Genomic DNA, 18,534 nt, shown 5'->3' on the forward strand with positions numbered 1-18,534 from the left:
GGCCAGTTACTAGAAGACTGACCAGGAAGTGATAAATGGGAGACAGTCAGTGTGGACTTCTCTGGAAGGTTTATTTGAAAAGCATGGGGATGTAGTTTTTAAGACTGCGGGGTAGGGACTGGGTAGGGGTCTTGAGAGTGGTAAAGGTTTGGAATAGTCGTTGGGGTGATGGGAAAGGGGATGAAACACTTACAAAAGGATTTCCCTCAGGGCTGAGAGCCTAAGATTGAAGGCCATGAATTTGTAGAGGACACGATCTGCTTAGTCATGATTTACCTAGTACCATATAAGTGGCACAATACAGGACTGAAAAGAGCTAGGTGTAGACTTGAGCCAAGGTTGAGGTTTTGTTGGACAATGATAATAGAAGGAAAGCAACACAAGGGAATTAAGGGTGCCAGTGGGGACGCAGTTCAGATGATCAAGCATGGGATCCAGACTGGGAAGGGAATGAGAAGTCTGATAGTCTAGGGGGACATAGCAGGATAAAGGGACTGAATGGGGAGGCGGTTCTGTGAAATTAAAGAGCCCGTGTTGTGGGAATGAGGCATGAGAAAGCTGGAAGAACAGAGTTGTAGCCAGAGACTGAATTACTAGTTCTGAGTGGCACAGTTCCATCGTGTGCCCCTGGCAACAGGTGGCCTGGAGTAAAAGGCATGGGCATTTGGGAAGGAGGTCCAGAACTGTGAGATTAGACTGTTGGATGATTCCTCTGCATAGATGGTGAGGTCATCCAAGACGATGGCAGTGGTGAGGGTGGAAAGGAAGCCTGCAGTTGCTGCCAGAGTTGTCAGTCAATCAGGGAGTGAGGTGGCAGTCAGAAGATGACAGCATCCCGTGGGGGAGAGGATGGAATAATTGGAAGGTATCATTGTTCTAGAGTGAATATACAGCAAACCCCTTGAAGAGTTTGGTGTAATAAAACTCCTTTGGCAGTAACATTTTCTTAGGCATTTGGTGGTCAGCATGTTGGATTTTCAGTTTGGTTGAGCATTTATTGAACAACTGCTGTGTGCTAGGCTTTGGAGATACTAAGACAAGTAAGATGGAGTCTCCTGAATAAAATTTTTCAATGGCTCCCTATTACTTATAGGATAAATTACTTATAGGATAAATTCCAAGTTCCTTAATGGGGCCCACAGGCCCTCATGCCCTAATCCTCAACCACCTCCCCTGGGCTCATCTCACAGCACTCCCACCTCAGATTTGGCTTCACCCATAGTTACCTGCACATACTACACTGTTCCCTCACCCTGGAATGTCTCCTCACCTATGTCCTTTCTTTGCCTGGTCAGCTCCTACTCATCCAGGAAAGCTTCCCTGACTGGCTAAAATGTCCCTTTGTGCTTCCACAGCACCCTGTCTATAGAGCATAGCTCATTCTCCTGAAAAGATCTATTTTACATAACTTTACATAACCATCTTCCCCAGTAGTATATGAGCTCCCTGAAGGAAGGTACCATGGCTTGTTCATCTTTGTATCCCCAGTGCCTGGAACTTAGTTATTTAGGAAATGTTTATTGAACTGAACACTTAATACAACAATAGTTCTTAGGAATATCAGCCTCTAACAGTAAGTATGCTGCCATCAATACAGAAGTTGGTATAGTAGCAAAATGACACAGTAGTAAAATGTAGAATGCTGCCAGTGGTTCTTAATCTGAATATCGATATCTTTTCTTAGGAAGGTATCAATAGGCAATGTAGTCGACTCCAGGAGTTTGGACATCAATGTGTTCTTTAGCCAAATATGGGTGGTGGGAAATTTGATCTTTATTTAAAATATATTCTTGGAGATTTTACTTACTGGAATTGTGAGTATTCAGATACATAGTTGCGGTGCTTATTAGAAATCTCACAGGAGCTCAGGGGTTTGCCCTTAGAAGGCAGGATTTCATATTGGGTCCAGAGAATCTGTGCCAGGCTTTTGGCGCTCCCATTCAACTATTAGCACACTCACTTGTGTATCCATTTTCCTTGAAGGCTTTATGTAGGGCACAAATTTCCTGTTTTAAGAGGTGAGTCACAGGTTAATTTAGCTTGATGTAGTAAAGTGTCTACAGCGTTCCCTTTTGAAGCTTGGTGCTATGATGGAAGTATCAGCTCCTATTGTGTTGAACTTTTCCGTACATAACAAGGTGAAGGTGCAGTTTAAATGAGTACCTGTCATCTCTTCTCTAAAGGAAAAGCAGCCTCTGGGAGTGATAGTTCTGACAAGAAGGCTCAGGGTCCCAAAGGTGGTGGCAATGCAGTAAAGGTGAGTTACTTGTTCCTTTTTTTCATGTTAAATAATATACATTTGTTATTTTGGTTCACATAAAAGGAAAAGACAGTATGCTTAACTCATCCTAAGGCTAACCTAATACTGATGTATGATAGCACAAAAGTGGAAAATAATAGATCACTTTCATTTATGAAAAGTAATTCCTTTTAAATATTTTCTCAAATGTTTTCTCAGACATCCAGAATTTCTTCATACTCTAGTATTTTTCCTTAAAATGTGTTGTTAGGTCTTCCCAAGTAAGTGAATGAATTATTTCTCAGGACGAAATAATATTTGACAAAACGAAGAACTGAGATGAACAGGCAAAGGCACGGGTCTCATTAGATAGCTCCCCTGCTGGTGACCTACAAGCCAGAGCCCTGACCATGAAAATGAGGGGAGATGGTTGCAAATAATTACTTGAAGTACTTGACCTAGTGCCAGAGGGGTGTCTGCCCTGGGAAAATATAATCTGCAAACAGAATTACACCGCTTAGTGCTATGTAACAAGGCAGTTACCACATTTCAGTCAGTTTATTGGGTTCCATACTTTGATTCATTCATTCATTAAAGATTTAGTGACATCTGCCCTGTGCTAAGCAGTGTATTGAATTCTGGGTATTTAAAAAAAAAGCAGGTAAGAGATGGTCCCTGTTATCACAGTCTAGTCGGGAGCAGTTAGGTAAAGAAAGAAATTTCATCGCTATATGAGAAGAGCTGTAGTAGAGTTGTATCATATAAATGCACCCATACACATGCAGCCAAAGAAAAGGAGAGCGAATGTAAAGAGTGTGGGCCATTCTGCCCACTTTTCTACTCAGTGAACCCAGAGAGAGAGAGAGAGAGAGATGGGAGACATGAATTTGATTTTCCATAGTCGACCTCCATTCATGTATGAATATCCAACCATGTAAAGTGGGATTCTGGTATCCAAAGATAATTTTCATAAAACATGGTGCCTGAATGCAAGCCAGCTACTTCGTCCTGGGGTCCAGCTGAAGAAGCGGTCATTGTTACAACACAGGTGTGGGAGACAGGCTGTGTTGGGCTTACTGAGGGCTGACGTGTTGGTTTCAAGTACACCATCTTCATAAGTGTTGTTGTAGGGTAATTTTGACTGTTATGTGCTGACTTTCACAAGCACCTAACCTAAGAGACTGCTCCACTGCATATGGCTTTAAAGAGGCATCTCGTCCTTTCTGGAAAAAAATAAGTTCAGTGTGGCTATACCTGAGGTATATGGAAAGGAGTGGCATGTAATAAGCTAGGAAAGTCAATTAGGATTAAACTCTTTTGTTAAGCTTTTTCTTTTGAGATAATTTTAGATTCACATTCAGTTGTAAGGTAGATGTACCTTTTATACATGTAAATGTACTTTTTACCGTTTCCCCAATGGTAACATCTTACAAAACCCTAGTACATTAGCACAACCAGGAGATTGTCATTGCTACAGTCAAGATCCAGAACATTTTCATCACCCCAGGGATTCCTCCTGTTGCCCTTTTATAGTGATGCCCACTTCCCTCCCACCCCTACCCCTGCCCCCTCCTTGACCCCAGAGCAGTGACTAATCTCTTCTTCATTTCTGTAATTTTATGATTTCCATATGAGTGAAATGATACAGTGTGTAACCTTTCGGGATTGGATTTTTTTCCGCTCAGCATAGTTCTCTGGAGATTTCATTCCGGTTGTGTGTATCCATAGTCTGTTCCTTTGTGTTACTGAGTAGTGTTCCGTGGAATGGAAGTGCCATAGTGTGTTGAACTGTTCACCTGCTAGAGTATAGCTGGGTTGTCAGTGTTTGTGAAGGCCCCAGCAGGGGAGGGACCCCAAACCCTCCAGCCTTTTAGGATCTAGGCTCCTTCCACATCCTGCTATTCTGCTTCAGACCCCACTCCTGAACCCACCCCTGCCCTGTGTCACTAGAGCTGCCCAGATTCTGAAACCCACCTGCCGAACCTCACTTCCCACCTCCCCCAATCCTGTCCTGTTTCTCTCCACACACAGACTTCCAGGCAGGCCCTCAAGCCTGCCCCGTTCGCCTCACCTTCTCTAAGGCCTCATGTCTGTTCTCCAAGTCCTGTATGTCTTGTAGGCTGGAAATTAGATGGAAGGGTTTGACCACAGGATCAAGGAGCCCCACCTCCTTTTTCTTTGGGTCATCCACTGCATCCACCTGCCAGACTACAGCTCAGGATCAATCCAATTATCTACTTTCTTTACACTCAGACCCAGAACTGCTGGGCCCCACTGGAGAGTCACACAGCCTCAGGGGTTGGGGCCACTGATTCCTGGTCTCTAACCTGAGCTGGGCCCTCAGTACTGCACAGCGATCCTTTGCCACTTGCCTCAAGCCATCCACCACCCTCCTTCAGTCAGTCAGCAGACAACTTCATCCAGGGTTCTCAACACCTGTGTACATCAGATTCACCTGAAGAGCTTCTAAAAGTCTCAGTGCCTAGGGACCCACCCCAGACCAGCTGCCTCAGAATCTCTGGCGGGTGGGGACTGGACCTTGATATATTTTTTAGAAGCTCTTGGTGTGATTCTGACATTTGCCAGAGTTGAGAAACACTGATCCAGTCTCATGGGGTTGGTGTGAGGATTTCATGAGATCACACATGTAAAGCGCTTAGCACAGTGCCTAGCGAGTATTAAGTACTCGATAACTGAAATATTGTTATAATTGTCACAAGAAAATGGAAACTAGAACTTTAGTCACGAACTCATGGCTTCCCAGCCCCCTACCAACAAAGTTACCTTCACCCACACCTCCCTCATCTCTCTTACCTCTCTTCCTTTAAGGCTAACTGATTTTTCCAGCAGTGCTCTGAATGCCCAGCCTTGCTCCTTCATTTATCTCCACCCTCTTTCTTTGCTCTGTCTTCAACCTTTCCCTCTTTACTGCATCTTTCCCTTCATTCTGAAAATATAGCCAGGGACCTTTAAAATATATCCGTGACTGTGACCCTTTCCCTTTGACTAGAGCCCTTTCTCCTTCTTTTCTAACTCAGTTAGTTGGGGAAACCCCACCCACATTACCGGCCTGCTTCCTGTTACTTCCTCAGTCAGTTGCTGCAGCCTGGCTTCTGTACTTACTACTCTTCTGAAACAGCTTTTGCTAAGGTCCTCAGTCAATCATTGCTAAAGTGATTGTACTTCTAACCTGATCACTCTGAAGCATTTGACCCTGTTGAGCATTTCGTCCTTGAAACTTTCTCTTGCCTTGGTTTCTTTTAACACACCTTTCTCTCTACCTGTCTGGCCCTTCGTTTTTATCATGCTTGTTGAGCTTCTTTCTTTGCTTATTGCTTACACATTGATATTCTCCACGGATGTCTTGAGTCTGCTTTCCTCCTCTTCTCATTCTGTGTAGCCTCCCAGGGTGATCTGTCACCTCCCATAGTGTCAGCTGCTACTTCCATGCTCATCACTCCCACATTCTCTGGAGCTTGGTCTCTCCTAAGACACCAGTCTCATACAGTTGCCAGTTGGTCGGTCACACTTGCAAACTCCACAGGTACTACAGACTCATTATGTCTAACCCATCAAACTGTCTAAAGCAGAATACTTGTTTATTCATTTATAAAGTGGTGGATGGGATCCCCTTTCTATGATCATGAATGCTGTGTGCACTTTCCAATCATTGAACCAGAAGGCTGCTTTGTGAGTGTGGAAGCGGAAAGACGGAGGCAGTTGAGAAGGTGTTTTAGCCAGGCCAAGATGAGGTCTGAGAAGCCATCCTCGTCCCCCAACATGTGTCTCTCTAGTGTCCAGACTGTTTGTCCCTGTCTCCCGTGGACAGTGCTGGACACATTCTATAGAAGTTTGCCTCCCTGAGCCCTACTTTTTGATACATTCTTTCCTTTGCTGTGTCTGTATCTCCTGTGTCGCTCCTCCAGTCAGGGATCCTCTCACCCCAGTTTCAGTAATTGAATCCTGAGGACAGCCATGGTTTGTCTGTCTCTACAGGGAGACACCTTTAGCCCCCACCCTAGTACACGACAGTAAGAAATGAATAACGGATTCTATTTGAATAGAATAGAGAAATGGGAAATCCTACAAAACAGATATCTTGACAAAATCATTTTTAAGGATATAGTGATTTTTTAAAAACATGGCTTTATGTAAATATAGGTTACATTTGAATACTTCTCTAGGGTTGAGTATTCTTTTTTAAAAAGATTTATTTGTTATTTATTTTATTTTTGGCTGTGTTGGGGCTTAGCTGCGACACGCGGGATCCTTCGTTGCAGCTCGCGGGCTTCTCTCTAGTTGTGGTGTGCGGTTTTTCTCTTCTCCAGTTGTGGCGAGCAAGCTCCAGGTTGCATGGGCTCTTTAGTTGCGGTGCATGGGTTCCAGAGCGCGTGCGCTCTGTAGTTTTTGCAGCACATGGGCTCTACTTGAGGCGGGCAATCTCAGTAGTTGTGGTACACAAGCTTAGTTACCCCGCGGCATGTGGGATCTTAGTTCCCTGACCAGGGATCAAACCAGTGCCCCCTGCATTGGCAGGCGGATTCTTAACCATTGCACCACCAGGGAAGTCCCCGGGTTGAGTATTCTTAATCTTCAACATATGATTCGTTTTCAAAGTGTTAAATTGTGGGGAGGCTTTATACATTGGGCCTCTTTTGGTGAAAAGTATTTCCTGGTGGGTTTTTTTCATATCATCCCCACTCTGATGAAATAATAGCTAACCTTTATTGAGTGCTAGCTGCATCACCTCAATCTTCACAACCCTATGAGAACATATAGGTACTGTTATCTCAGTGCACAAATGGGGAAACATTTAGAGGTTTAAAAACATGCCTAAGGGACTTCCCTGGTGGTTCAGTGGTTAATCCCTGGCTGGGAAACTAAGATCCTGCATGCTGTGAGGTACAGCCTAAAAAAAAAATGCCTAAGATCATACAGGAGAGTGGGGATTTGACTCGACCTAAGCTCTCAAGCATTATCATGTTTCCTCCTCCTGTTACCATTGAGGTAACATGGTAAAGGCTGGGAGCTTCCCACAGCCAGGTGCCCATTTTCCATCTAAATCTGGGTTCTGAGATATTGTCTTGATATGGGAAATGGGTTTGTGGCCATCGCCCAACTGGGCAGACTTCCAGGATTTTCTGTTGCCATGAGCGAATGTGTTTTTTTCACTAGTGGGGGGTAGTCCTGACATGACTGCTGTACTGTGAGGAAGGGAATCATTTGGGTCTCCATGTATTACGTGCACATATTTTTTCCTTGTAGGTCAGACACATTCTGTGTGAAAAACATGGAAAAATCTTGGAAGCCATGGAAAAGTTAAAGTCTGGAATGAAATTCAATGAAGTGGCCACACAATATAGTGAAGATAAAGCCAGGCAAGGGGTATGGTGCACTCATCATTTAAAACGTCCCCCATGGAGGACACACAGCAGTAGGGATTATTTCTGTTTCGCCATTAATTTTAGCTGTATCTTAAAGATCTTAAAAAAGCAGAAATGTCCAACTTGTGAACAGTTGAATACGGGTCACCTTTGTCTAAACCTAGGCATAACCAAACTTGCACAACTAACAGACACCCAGCAACATTGTGAGTGTTTGTATGTTCAGCCCAGGGTTCAGCCCCGTTTGTCCTTGTCGAGCCTACTTCTCTCCAGCCCAGATGAATAAACCTAGGAACCTTAGCATTTGTGTTGGGAAATTCTCAAGCTACAGTAGAACTGTGCCCTCTTCAGGGCCACTTGACATCACAAATCTTTTGGATTTTTCAGGGCGACTTGGGTTGGATGACCAGAGGGTCCATGGTGGGACCATTTCAAGAAGCAGCATTCGCCTTGCCTATAAGTGTGCTGGATAAGCCTGTGTTTACGGATCCTCCAGTTAAGACAAAATTCGGGTATCATATTATAATGATTGAAGGGAGAAAATAAAATTATATGAAAGACTACATGTGTTTTATACGTTGTTTATTTATTTAAAAGGTGTTGAATAATCCTCGTATTTTATGAACTCTGTCATCATGGGTTTGTGGGTGCAGAATCAGGTGGGTAAATGTTGGTGTGCACGGCAGTAGGTATCCAGTCAGTGGTTCTTTAAGATAAGTCAAGCAGGGGCTTCCCTGGTGGCACAGTGGTTGAGAATCTGTCTGCTAATGCAGGGGACACAGGTTCGAGCCCTGGTCTGGGAGGATCCCACATGCCGCGGAGCAACTAGGCCCGTGAGCCACAACTACTGAGCCTGCGCCTCTGGAGCCTGTGCTCCGCAACAAGAGAGGCTGCGATACTGAGAGGCCCGCGTGCCGCAATGAAGAGTGGCCCCTGCTTGCCACAACTAGAGAAAGCCCTCACACAGAAACGAAGACCCAACACAGCCAAAAAAAATTAATTAATAAACTCCTACCAAAAAAAAAACTTGACGTTTATAAAAAAAAAAAGATAAGTCAAGCAGACTCCTTTTAACCTGTTAGTCCCTTCCCTCTGAGAACTGCTTTATCTGATTCTCAGTATATCCCATAAGTTAACTTAGAAACCATCTCTAGGGGCTTCCGTGGTGGTGCAGTGGTTAAGAATCCACCTGCCAATGCAGGGGACACAGGTTTGAGCCCTGGTCCGGGAATTCAATCATATCACCCTCCCTAAAATATTAGTCAGTCGTCTGTATCCACGGTTCTGCATTCACAGATTCAACCAACTGCAGATCAAAAATATTTTTTTAAAAATTCCAGGGCTGGACTTCCCTGGCGGCGCAGTGGTTAAGAATCCGCCTGCCAATGCAGGGGACACGGGTTCAAGCCCTGGTCCAGGAGGACCCCACGTGCCGCGGAGCAACTAAGCTCGTGCGCCACAACTACTGAGCCTGTGCTCTACAGCCCGTGAGCCACAACTACTGAAGCCCATGCGCCTAGAGCCCATGCTCCACAACAACAGAAGCCACCACAATGAGAAGCCCATGCACCGCAACGAAGAGTAGCCCCCACTTGCTGCAACTAAAGAAAGCCCACGGGCAGCAACGAAGACCCAACGCAGCCAAAAATTAATTTAAAAATTCCAGAAACTTCCAAAAAGCAAAACTTGAGTTTGCCATGCACAGGCCTAACTATTCACATAACACTTATACTGTATCTACAAACTATTTGCAATTTATATTTATGTTGTATTAGGTATTATAAGTAATCTACAGATGATTTTAAAGTACATGTGAGAATGTGTGTAGGTTATATGTAAATACTACACCATTTTATATGAGGGACTTGAGCATCTGCGGAGTTTGGTATCCGCAGGGAGTCCTGGAAGCAATCCCCCTTGGATACTGAGGGGCAACTGTAATAATTTCTTTCGGTAAGAGCAAAATTTTGTACTATCAATAAATAACCTAGGGGCTTCCCTGGTGGCGCAGTGGTTAAGAATCTGCCTGCCAATGCAGGGGACATGGGTTCCAGCCCTGGTCCTGGAAGATGCCACATGCTGCAGAGCAACTAAGCCCGTGCACACAACTGCTGAAGCCCACGTGCCTGGAGCCCGTGCTCTGCAACAAGAGAAGCCACTGCTCGCCGCAACTAGAGAGAGCCTGTGCACAGCAACACAGATCCAGTGCAGCCAAAATAAATAAATAATGAAAAACTAAAGCGCTAAAAAAAAAAAAAGGTCAATTATTATAGTGGCTTTTCACTAGGTAACACACGGTTAACAATCCATTTCACCCCTTACTGCGTGATCTTGGGCAGGTCACAGCCTCACTGAGCCATTTCCTCAACTAAAAAATGGAAATGCTACCCTCGACCTCAAAGGATTAAACAAGAAACCTATGTAGAGTACCTAATACATAGTCAGTACTTGATAAATTCTCCAGTGACAGAGCACAGAGTGCTGTGCTGCACTTTATGTTTCTGGGAGGGAACCAAACGAACTCCTTTTCAGTCTACAACCCAAAGATACAATGTGCTAGCATGTGTCAGAATGCAGCTGGTGGTGACTAAAGGATGGCCAAATGGTAGGCAAAGGGACTCCAGGGTAGGGTACCTGTGATAAAGAAGCCCAGCACCAGGTAGCTTATCCTAGTCTTCGGCTATAGTGAACCGAGAGCCTACAATAGCATGTTAAGTGGGTCTTAGATCTGGAATACTAATGACAAACTTCTGCCTAAATGAATTTTTATATGCATTTGCCAATATCAATCATCTCAGTGAAAGAAAGTAAATGAAAAGTAACTTTAATATTATCTGAACTGTGATATACAAAATTGATCATTTTCAGAATAAAATTTAAAATGGCCAGAGTAATGTTACAAAAATTTCTCTAGAAATAACACAGTTCTATTACGTTTATAGAGTATGCCTAAAAGAAAAATACAAGAATATTTGAGTAAAGAAATATTAACCTCGTGCTCAGAATACCAGAATATATGTATAGGAGAAAGCAGGAGCAGGTGGTAAAGGCAAAATTTACAAAAAAAAGTTGGAAACAAAAACTCCCTTTTTGACTTCTGTCACCTTAAGCCTGAATGCTTCATGCTCCCAAAGAATCCAATTATGGGAACAAATTACCTTATACTCAGTTTTGCTTTAAAATACAATAAACAGGTTATATTCTCAAGTTTTATTAAGTTGCTTATACAAACTTAAAGTCATGAGCATGACTTCAGAATCTGAGCTTTTTATGTCAAGTGCTTTAACTAAGCAGTCTAAGGCTTCCTGTATTTTTCCACACTCTTTCAGTTCTTTTCCACGCAAGACAAGAGTCTCATAGTCGTCTGCAGCCTCCAGTGCCTCATCCTGGGGAGAGTCAACCAACTGTCCACCAGACAAAGGCTCAGGGTCACCAGGAAAGGTCTCCTGAGCCAGAGCACCAGGCTTAGGTGTACTTAACCAGCTAGACTTATTTTCTGAAGACAGTGTTTCTCTGGAAGGATCTTCTTCTGTATGCTCTGGGGCTTCACCACTGCTTTCCTCCGCTCCTTCCTCCAGGTAATCTTCAACAACCTTTGCTTCACTGCTATTGTCAAGTCTTTCCTCCATATCCTCCACATGGTCTAAAACCACATTAATAAGAGACCTCCTAGAAGCCAGGGATCTTCTAGAGTTTATAGACTTATTTAAACTATCAGATATTTTAGGTGAAAAGAACCTTCCAGGTGGACTGATGTCATTTTTGGGAGTTGAGGCATCAAATTGTTTTACAGATAAAAACGGGAAGGGAGATGTGTTGAATGGGTTTGTGCCTGAAGTATCTGTAATAAAAGTATCATGTTCAACTTCATCGTCTGAATCGATACATCTAGCTTTCCTTCTGACTTTCACATTAACTACTACTTCTTCTGGCTCATCATCTTTCTCAGAAAGATCCACACTGAGACATGCTTTGCTATGCACAGACTCTGCTCTGGAATTAGCTGCAGAGCCACACAAGCTATTTTCTTTCTCCACATGCTCCAAAGACTGACTGGAAAAATTTTGTCCATTGTCTGCAGAATCTTCCAAGAAAAGATTGAAGTCACATGCATACTGTGCTGAAGATGCTAAAGGTTCCTCTTCCAACTTGGCCTCATTCACTTGAGCATCCTGTAGTGCACTGTGGGCTGCTGCTAAGTCATCATCAGCTATCTTAATAACAGATACATTCGATTCTGGCCTTTGATATTCCTTTATTTCGGGATTAGCAGGCCAGGGATTGCAGTGATGTAAAATCTCATCCTCCTCTAGTTGATCTAGATTTGGCCCAAGATCAGCTCTGACTGACTTGCTAGGTAAAAAATTGAAACTTCCCTGAGGGCTCTCTTGCTGTGCCTCCCGCATAGGCCCCTCTTGCGATGCCTCTTTTTGGAGAGCCATTCCTGATACAGAGTCAGTCCAAATCTCTTCTACATCTTCACACCCCTTGGGTAAAGTAGCTACAAAATCAGCATCAAATGTACTTGCACACGGGTGCCTACCATCTTGTGGGATGGTAACGCTCATCTTTCTCCTGGCGAGATCTTGTTTTTCACTCTCTTCGGGCAGATCCTCAATGATTACACTTGCCATTTGGGGACTGATTTCTTCTTCCTGGGTGTGGTGAGTTGGTAGAAGAGGTGAAGGCCGAGGCTGTGGTTTATTTAATTCATGGCATTTCTTCTTTGTTTGAGAAAGAAATACAGGTTCTCTCAGCCATATCCCCTCGTTTCCAGCTTTTTGTCTTTCCATTAAGAACTCTGTATTTTGAGACTCGAATTCAACAAGGAATTGAGCTTTCTGAACCCTTTGCTGAATATAGTGAGAGTCTTCGATCACATCAAGCTCTTCTTTAACAGATAGGTCGTGTGTGTACATCAAATCATGGTCTGAGATTCCAGCTATCCTCAAAGAGTGCAGGAAGGCAATATGTTCATCTAGTTTCTTATCAGATCTCCTCTGAGCAGCATGCAAAGACTGAAGCTGCATCTGGGTTGCAGAGTTCTGAAAATCCTCAATTGTAAAGAGCTCTCTCAATTCTTGTTTACTAAAATATCGGAAAGGGTTCTTCTTATCACCAGTAGTTTGTCTTATTAATGAGTCCTTGAAAACCTGTCTTCTGTATATTTTTTCCTCTACAGTTCCACAAGTGATTAGCCTATAAACTACAACATTTTCTTTTTGTCCAATTCGGTAAACTCTATCCACAGCTTGAGCATCAGTTGCAGGATTCCAGCTAGGGTCAAAGATGACCACTCTACTTGCTGCGGTTAGTGTTAAGCCAACACCACCTACTTGAGTGGTAAGCAGAAAAACAGAGTAATCTTTATTTTTCTGGAATAAGCTAATTCTTTTTTCTCGTTCCACAAGATGAGTAACTGTTCCATCGATTCTCAATATCTTAAAGTGCCTATTCTTTAACAGGCGTTCGATGATGTTTAGAATTCGTCTTGACTGGCAAAACACCAGAGTTTGATGCCCTTCGTCTCGCAGTCTCTTAAGCAGGTCCATTAGAAATATCATTTTTCCAGATTCTTCCATCAGTGCATCATCACTTATTTGATCAATATGGTCCACATCTGAGGAATCTTCCCCTTCAATTTCATCTTGAACAGAGAATTTGACAGCTCCTAGATTCAGCAAACCACAAGCCCGTGCAGATAGCAGCCTAGGATGATCACAGAGCTTCTTTAAGACACCTAGCTCAGCCAAAGGTGAGCGTGTCTCCATTAACAACTCCTTGATATGATCTAGAGACACAAATTTCCTGTATATTTCTTCCTGTAAAGGTACAAGACGTATCCAAATAATTAAATCATTTTTTCTGGAAAGGGAAGGCATTTCACATATGACACCAACATCTGGACTCTTTTCACTAAGCTGGACCTCTGGGTTGCTTGACTTTTTCTTCTGTACCTCTTCTTTAGTCCTCCTAAGAAAATAGGGCTTTATGATTGCCATTAAGTTTTCAGATATTTTAAATCCCAAGGCTTTTTCCCCTGGAGTAGCATCCTTCTCTCTTGCTCTAGTAATAGGATTTTCGTACTCCATTTTAAAAGTTTTTAATGTTCCTAGCAGGGACCCTTGACAAGCAAAATCAAACAGGGACCACAGTTCTTGTAAATTATTCTGGATCGGGGTTCCTGTGAGGAGGATGCGATTACTGGCAGGAATTGCACGAGCACATATTGCTGACTTGGTAGATGAGGTTTTTATTTTATGTGCTTCATCAAGGATGACATAGTCCCACACAAACTCTTGGCCATTCATGCTGGAAAGTTGCTGCCAATTATTGATTAACATTTGGTACGTGGTGATAATGACACCATTCCTTTGCTGAATCCGACTGAGGTTTCTGGTACGTTCATCCTTGCTAGGACCGTGAAAGGTTTTGACTCTCATTCCTGGGGTCCACTTGACAAATTCTTTTAGCCACGTGCTGATGAGACTGGTTGGCATGATCAGTAGCACATGGTTCACAAGTGAAGCATCAAACATACCAGAAAGGAAAGCGATGATTTGAACAGTCTTTCCTAATCCCATATCATCTGCCAGAATACCACCTCTCCTTCCATCCCTATACAGGCTATAGAGGAAAGCTACACCTTCCTTCTGGTACTCAAATAGTTGGTTGTGCAGTTCTCGATAGAGCAGCAGGCCAGAGTTGCACACATCCGTGAATTCATCATCTCCATGTTCTGCCAACTCCTCCAAGGCTTCCTGTAGTTTTTGGATTCTGCTCATCACCTTTTCATTGGGAAAAATGTCCTTTGCCAAATTGAAAAGTTTAAGTGCTTCTTCCAGATCTCCATTCTTAGTCGCTTCTTTGGCCTCTTTCACGTATCTGTAAAAAAAAAAAAAAAAAGTTTAAAAAAAGATATAGAGAGAGAGAGATTGATAGGTAGGAGATTAGAAAGAAAGGAAACGGATTGAACATTCAGTCTAAGAACACTTTAGAGTCCATTTTGGAATCCAAGCCACAGTTGAGCTTTCAATATCCTCAATTCAGGATGGGAAAGATGAGCACAGAAGATGCCAATGAAAGCTGGCACCACTTAAGAAGACACAAATATCCACCAGACACTGCCAGCAACAACTTCACGCATTAGTTGTAGGAAATGTATGTGGAAAGGTTATTGCACATACAGTAACAAACCAACCTATATTGTGGGAGCATCGAAACAGGAAGATACATGGGCACTTCTCGGACCTTATATTTCTGGACCTCTATTCACACTATTGATTACTCTCTCCTTACAATTCCCTCCTTCCACCGGATTCCTGTAGATTCCACCTGGTTTCCTCCCCCATCGCTGGCCCTTTCTTCTCTTTGTCCTTCTTAGGCTCCTATTCTTCCTCCGCAAGGGCTCAGTCCTGGGCCCTCTTCTCACTCCTTTTACTCTTTCCTCATCGTCTCCCAGAGGTTCCACTCCCACCTATGTGCTCATAACTCCTAAAGCACTTTCTCCAACAGGGCTTGCCCTCAAGCTCTAGTCTAGACCCATATTCCAATTACCTTCTGGACATCTCCACTTGAAAGTTTCACATGCACCTCCAATTCAATTAATCCCAAATTAAACTTATTATTTCCTCTCTTAAAACGTGCTTCTCGGGACTCCCCTGGTGGTCCAGTGGCTAAGACTTTGTGCTCCCAATGCAGGGGGTCCGGGTTCGACCCCTGGTTGGGGAACTAGATCCCACATGGATACCACAACTAAGAGTCTGCATGCTGCAACCAAGAAGGCTGCATGCCACAACTAAGATCCCGTGTGCCACAACTGGGACCTGGTGCAGCATGCATGAATGCATAAATAAATAAACATGCTTCCCCATTTGTGTGGTAATAAATGACACTACCATCCACTTAGCCATATAAGCTAGAAATAGAAAGATCATCCTTGATCTCCAAACCAAATATGAGGCATCCTTGACTTCTCCCTCTTTTTAACCACCTCACCCCTTAGCCAACAGTCCCCCAAGCCCTACTAACTTTATTTTCCAAATATAACGTGTCAAAACAGAAATATAGATCAATGGAACAGGATAGAAAGCTCAGAGATAAACCCACACACATATGGTCACCTTATCTTTGATAAAGGAGGCAAGAATATAAGAAACGAAGAAAAGAGCCCACTGGCTACAAAACTCTGCCATTCCTACCCTGGCAGGTTAGCTGCCCACCTCCCCTACTCTGGTGGGCTTTAGAATTAAGTTACATTCCCCGTTACTCGATCTCAAACATGATGCTATAGTGGTGACCACTAGGCTCCTCTACCCGAGAGCCAGACCCTGAACCCATTCAGTGTTCTCCCTTTCATCCTGGCCCTTCCCACCCCCAGGGTGTCTTCACCTGGATAACTGGTCTTCTGCCTTGGTCTATGTCATTTTTTATTACTGTTAGATTGTCTCCAAGTTCCCGAACCGGTCATCTACCCAGTATCCTGAACCCCTATGAAGCCTGGGCTTCTAACTCCAGCCAGGCCTCCTCCCCAGAAAGAAAAGTGCTGCCCCTGAACCCTAGTTTTGGGCCAGAGTCCCCATAATCATGCACCAACCTCTAAAATGGCAACTGCCTGCCTAGACTTCTTACCACCAGCCCAAGACTCATACTACTGAGTTCTTTCTACCCATCCTCTGGAACTCCCACATTTGTCAACCTTCTGCCTGAACCACAACTGGAATTTTCAGTATTCGTTGGACACCACCACTTTCTGGCTGGGTCAAACCCCCCTGCTGTCAGCCAAACTACCTTCCCAGTCCCTGGAACACTCTAGTTAGCAGATCTAATACTGCATCTCAGCTCTTCCCCTCCACCCTGTCTTCTCCAAAAACAAAGTTGGACCTAGGATGGTATTCTTTCCCTATAATGGAATCGGAGGAAAAAAATGAAATCTGCTTTTTATAGCACTGCTCTGGATATCTTGTTATTTACAAGACTACAATGCTTTCTGTAATACAGTTTGATTTAGCCACTTACCCTTTAATCCTGGGCTTGGAAGGAAAACATGTCATTTTTACTACCACTGCAATCATGTGTCCATCTGTAATGCATAGGATCCCTAATGATCTGGAGAACTCAGCTAATACTTCATGGGCTCAAATACTTTTTCCAAAATTTAATAGTTTTAAAAAGATGCTTACATGTTAAAGAACTATTCAGATGCAAAACTGTCAACCCAAAAGAGAGTTTTAATTCCATAGCAAGGGACAACAAAACAAAAACCTTTACATTTTAATGATTGTACCCTAAATTACATGCCTAGAATATGGTTCCCTTAAGGAATGCTTTAAAGGACATATGGAAAGACTGCATACAAACAACTCCTGGAGGAAAAAGACACAACCATTAAACATAGGCTACAAGTCCTGTACCTGCAAAGCTACCCTTGCATTGGCAGAACTGCCCAGCGGCTAATTCCCTGGGTCCTAACCCATCCTAAAGATCTTTGCCTTAAGAAATCCTGCCCAAGTGGCCATTTAAAACCATCTCTGCCCAAAAGTACTTTCTGTTTCCCCGGATGCAAAAATCTTCAACCACAGCCAACTAACATCTCAACAATTCCATCCCATCTTCCACCTTTCCATTCCTTGCCTGATACCTTGCGAAGCATTTCCTCTCCACAGAGGGAATGCCAGGCATAGATGCTGCAAAGTTTTCCTACCAGGAGAAACCAATTAGCCATCCTATACCTATATGCCAAAAAGCTAAGCCCTGCTAAACAAAGCAGTGTTTGCAAATCAGCAGCTGAAAAGACACAAGCTTAAACTGCAGAGCCAGGCACTAGGTTTTCCTTAATCTGGAGGGCCCTTTGGAACATTCCCTATGATGTTCTTCTGGAATGTGACAAGACAGGGAACTAAATGCAAAGACCCCAACCCAATAAAACTTTATCAGCTTCACTTGCAAAGCAACCAGAAGTTGCTCTTTTCTAACCTGACCACCAGCCACAGGGCCTCTGGTAGTGGTATAGGAGCCTGGTCTTGCTAATCTCAGTCCATGTGAGTAGAGTTATCGCTGTCCTTCCCACAAGAACTCAGTTCCCCATAACCTATAATGGAAAAGAATCTAATTCAGATATATATATCTGAATCATCTTGCTGTACACCTGAAACTAACACAACATTGTAAATCAACTATATTTCAATAATTTTTGTGTGTGTGTGTGGTACGCGGGCCTCTCACTGTTGTGACCTCTCCCGTTGCGGAGCACAGGCTCCAGACGCACAGGCTCAGAGGCCATGGCTCACGAGCCCAGCTGCTCCGCAGCATGTAGGATATTACCGGACCGGGGCACGAACCAGTGTCCCCTGCATCGGCAGGCGGACTCTCAACCACTGTGCCACAAGGGAAGCCCAATAAAAATTTTTTAAAAAGAACTCAGTTCCCCTATCCTGATCCAGCCCCCTCATAAGGAGCTCACTGACACATCTCTATGTATCCAGTCCCCTTCTCAAGACGCATGTGGATACATCATACACAACTGGTTAAGTCTTTTGATTCTCAATCAGAATCAATAAAACATGTGTGGCTGACATAAAAACTGCAGATGGGGACTTCCCTGGTAGCGCAGTGGTTAAGACTCCACACTTCCAATGCAGGGGGCTCGGGTTCGTTCCCTGGTCAGGGAACTACATCCCACATGCATGCCGTAACTAAGAGTTTGCATGCCACAACTAAGGAGCCTGCGTGCCGTGACTAAGGAGCCAGTGAGTCACAGCTAAGGAGCCTGCGAGCCAAATCTACTGAGCCAACCTGCAGATGACCTGAATGCCAGTAATGGAAACTGGTCCATCAAAACCTGGATCACTGGGACTTCCCTGGTGGTAGAGTGGTTAAGAATTTGCCTGCCAATGCAGGGGACACGGGTTC

At 43.8% G+C, this 18,534-nt stretch overlaps 2 protein-coding genes across 2 annotated transcripts in view; one reads left to right on the forward strand and one right to left on the reverse strand.

Moving 5' to 3' along the window:
- The first annotated feature begins 893 nt into the window (after positions 1-893).
- PIN4 (peptidylprolyl cis/trans isomerase, NIMA-interacting 4) lies at positions 894-8,186 on the forward strand. Its single transcript, XM_024744080.1, has 3 exons — positions 894-2,257; positions 7,505-7,624; positions 8,011-8,186. The coding sequence occupies exons 1-3, from the start codon at positions 2,156-2,158 to the stop codon at positions 8,167-8,169; spliced, it is 381 nt and encodes a 126-aa protein (XP_024599848.1). The 5' UTR covers positions 894-2,155; the 3' UTR covers positions 8,170-8,186.
- A 2,250-nt stretch (positions 8,187-10,436) lies between these two features.
- ERCC6L (ERCC excision repair 6 like, spindle assembly checkpoint helicase) overlaps positions 10,437-18,534 on the reverse strand; it is a 37,659-nt gene continuing 29,561 nt past the window's right edge. The window contains exon 2 of the mRNA XM_024744079.1: positions 10,437-14,508. Coding sequence (XP_024599847.1) covers positions 10,827-14,508 — 3,682 coding nt within the window. The 3' untranslated portion in view covers positions 10,437-10,826. The remainder of the gene's footprint in view (positions 14,509-18,534) is intronic.

This window comes from Neophocaena asiaeorientalis, unplaced genomic scaffold (genome assembly GCF_003031525.2).
Source record: "Neophocaena asiaeorientalis asiaeorientalis breed wild unplaced genomic scaffold, Neophocaena_asiaeorientalis_V1.1 scaffold333, whole genome shotgun sequence".
Taxonomy (NCBI): Eukaryota; Metazoa; Chordata; class Mammalia; order Artiodactyla; family Phocoenidae; genus Neophocaena; species Neophocaena asiaeorientalis.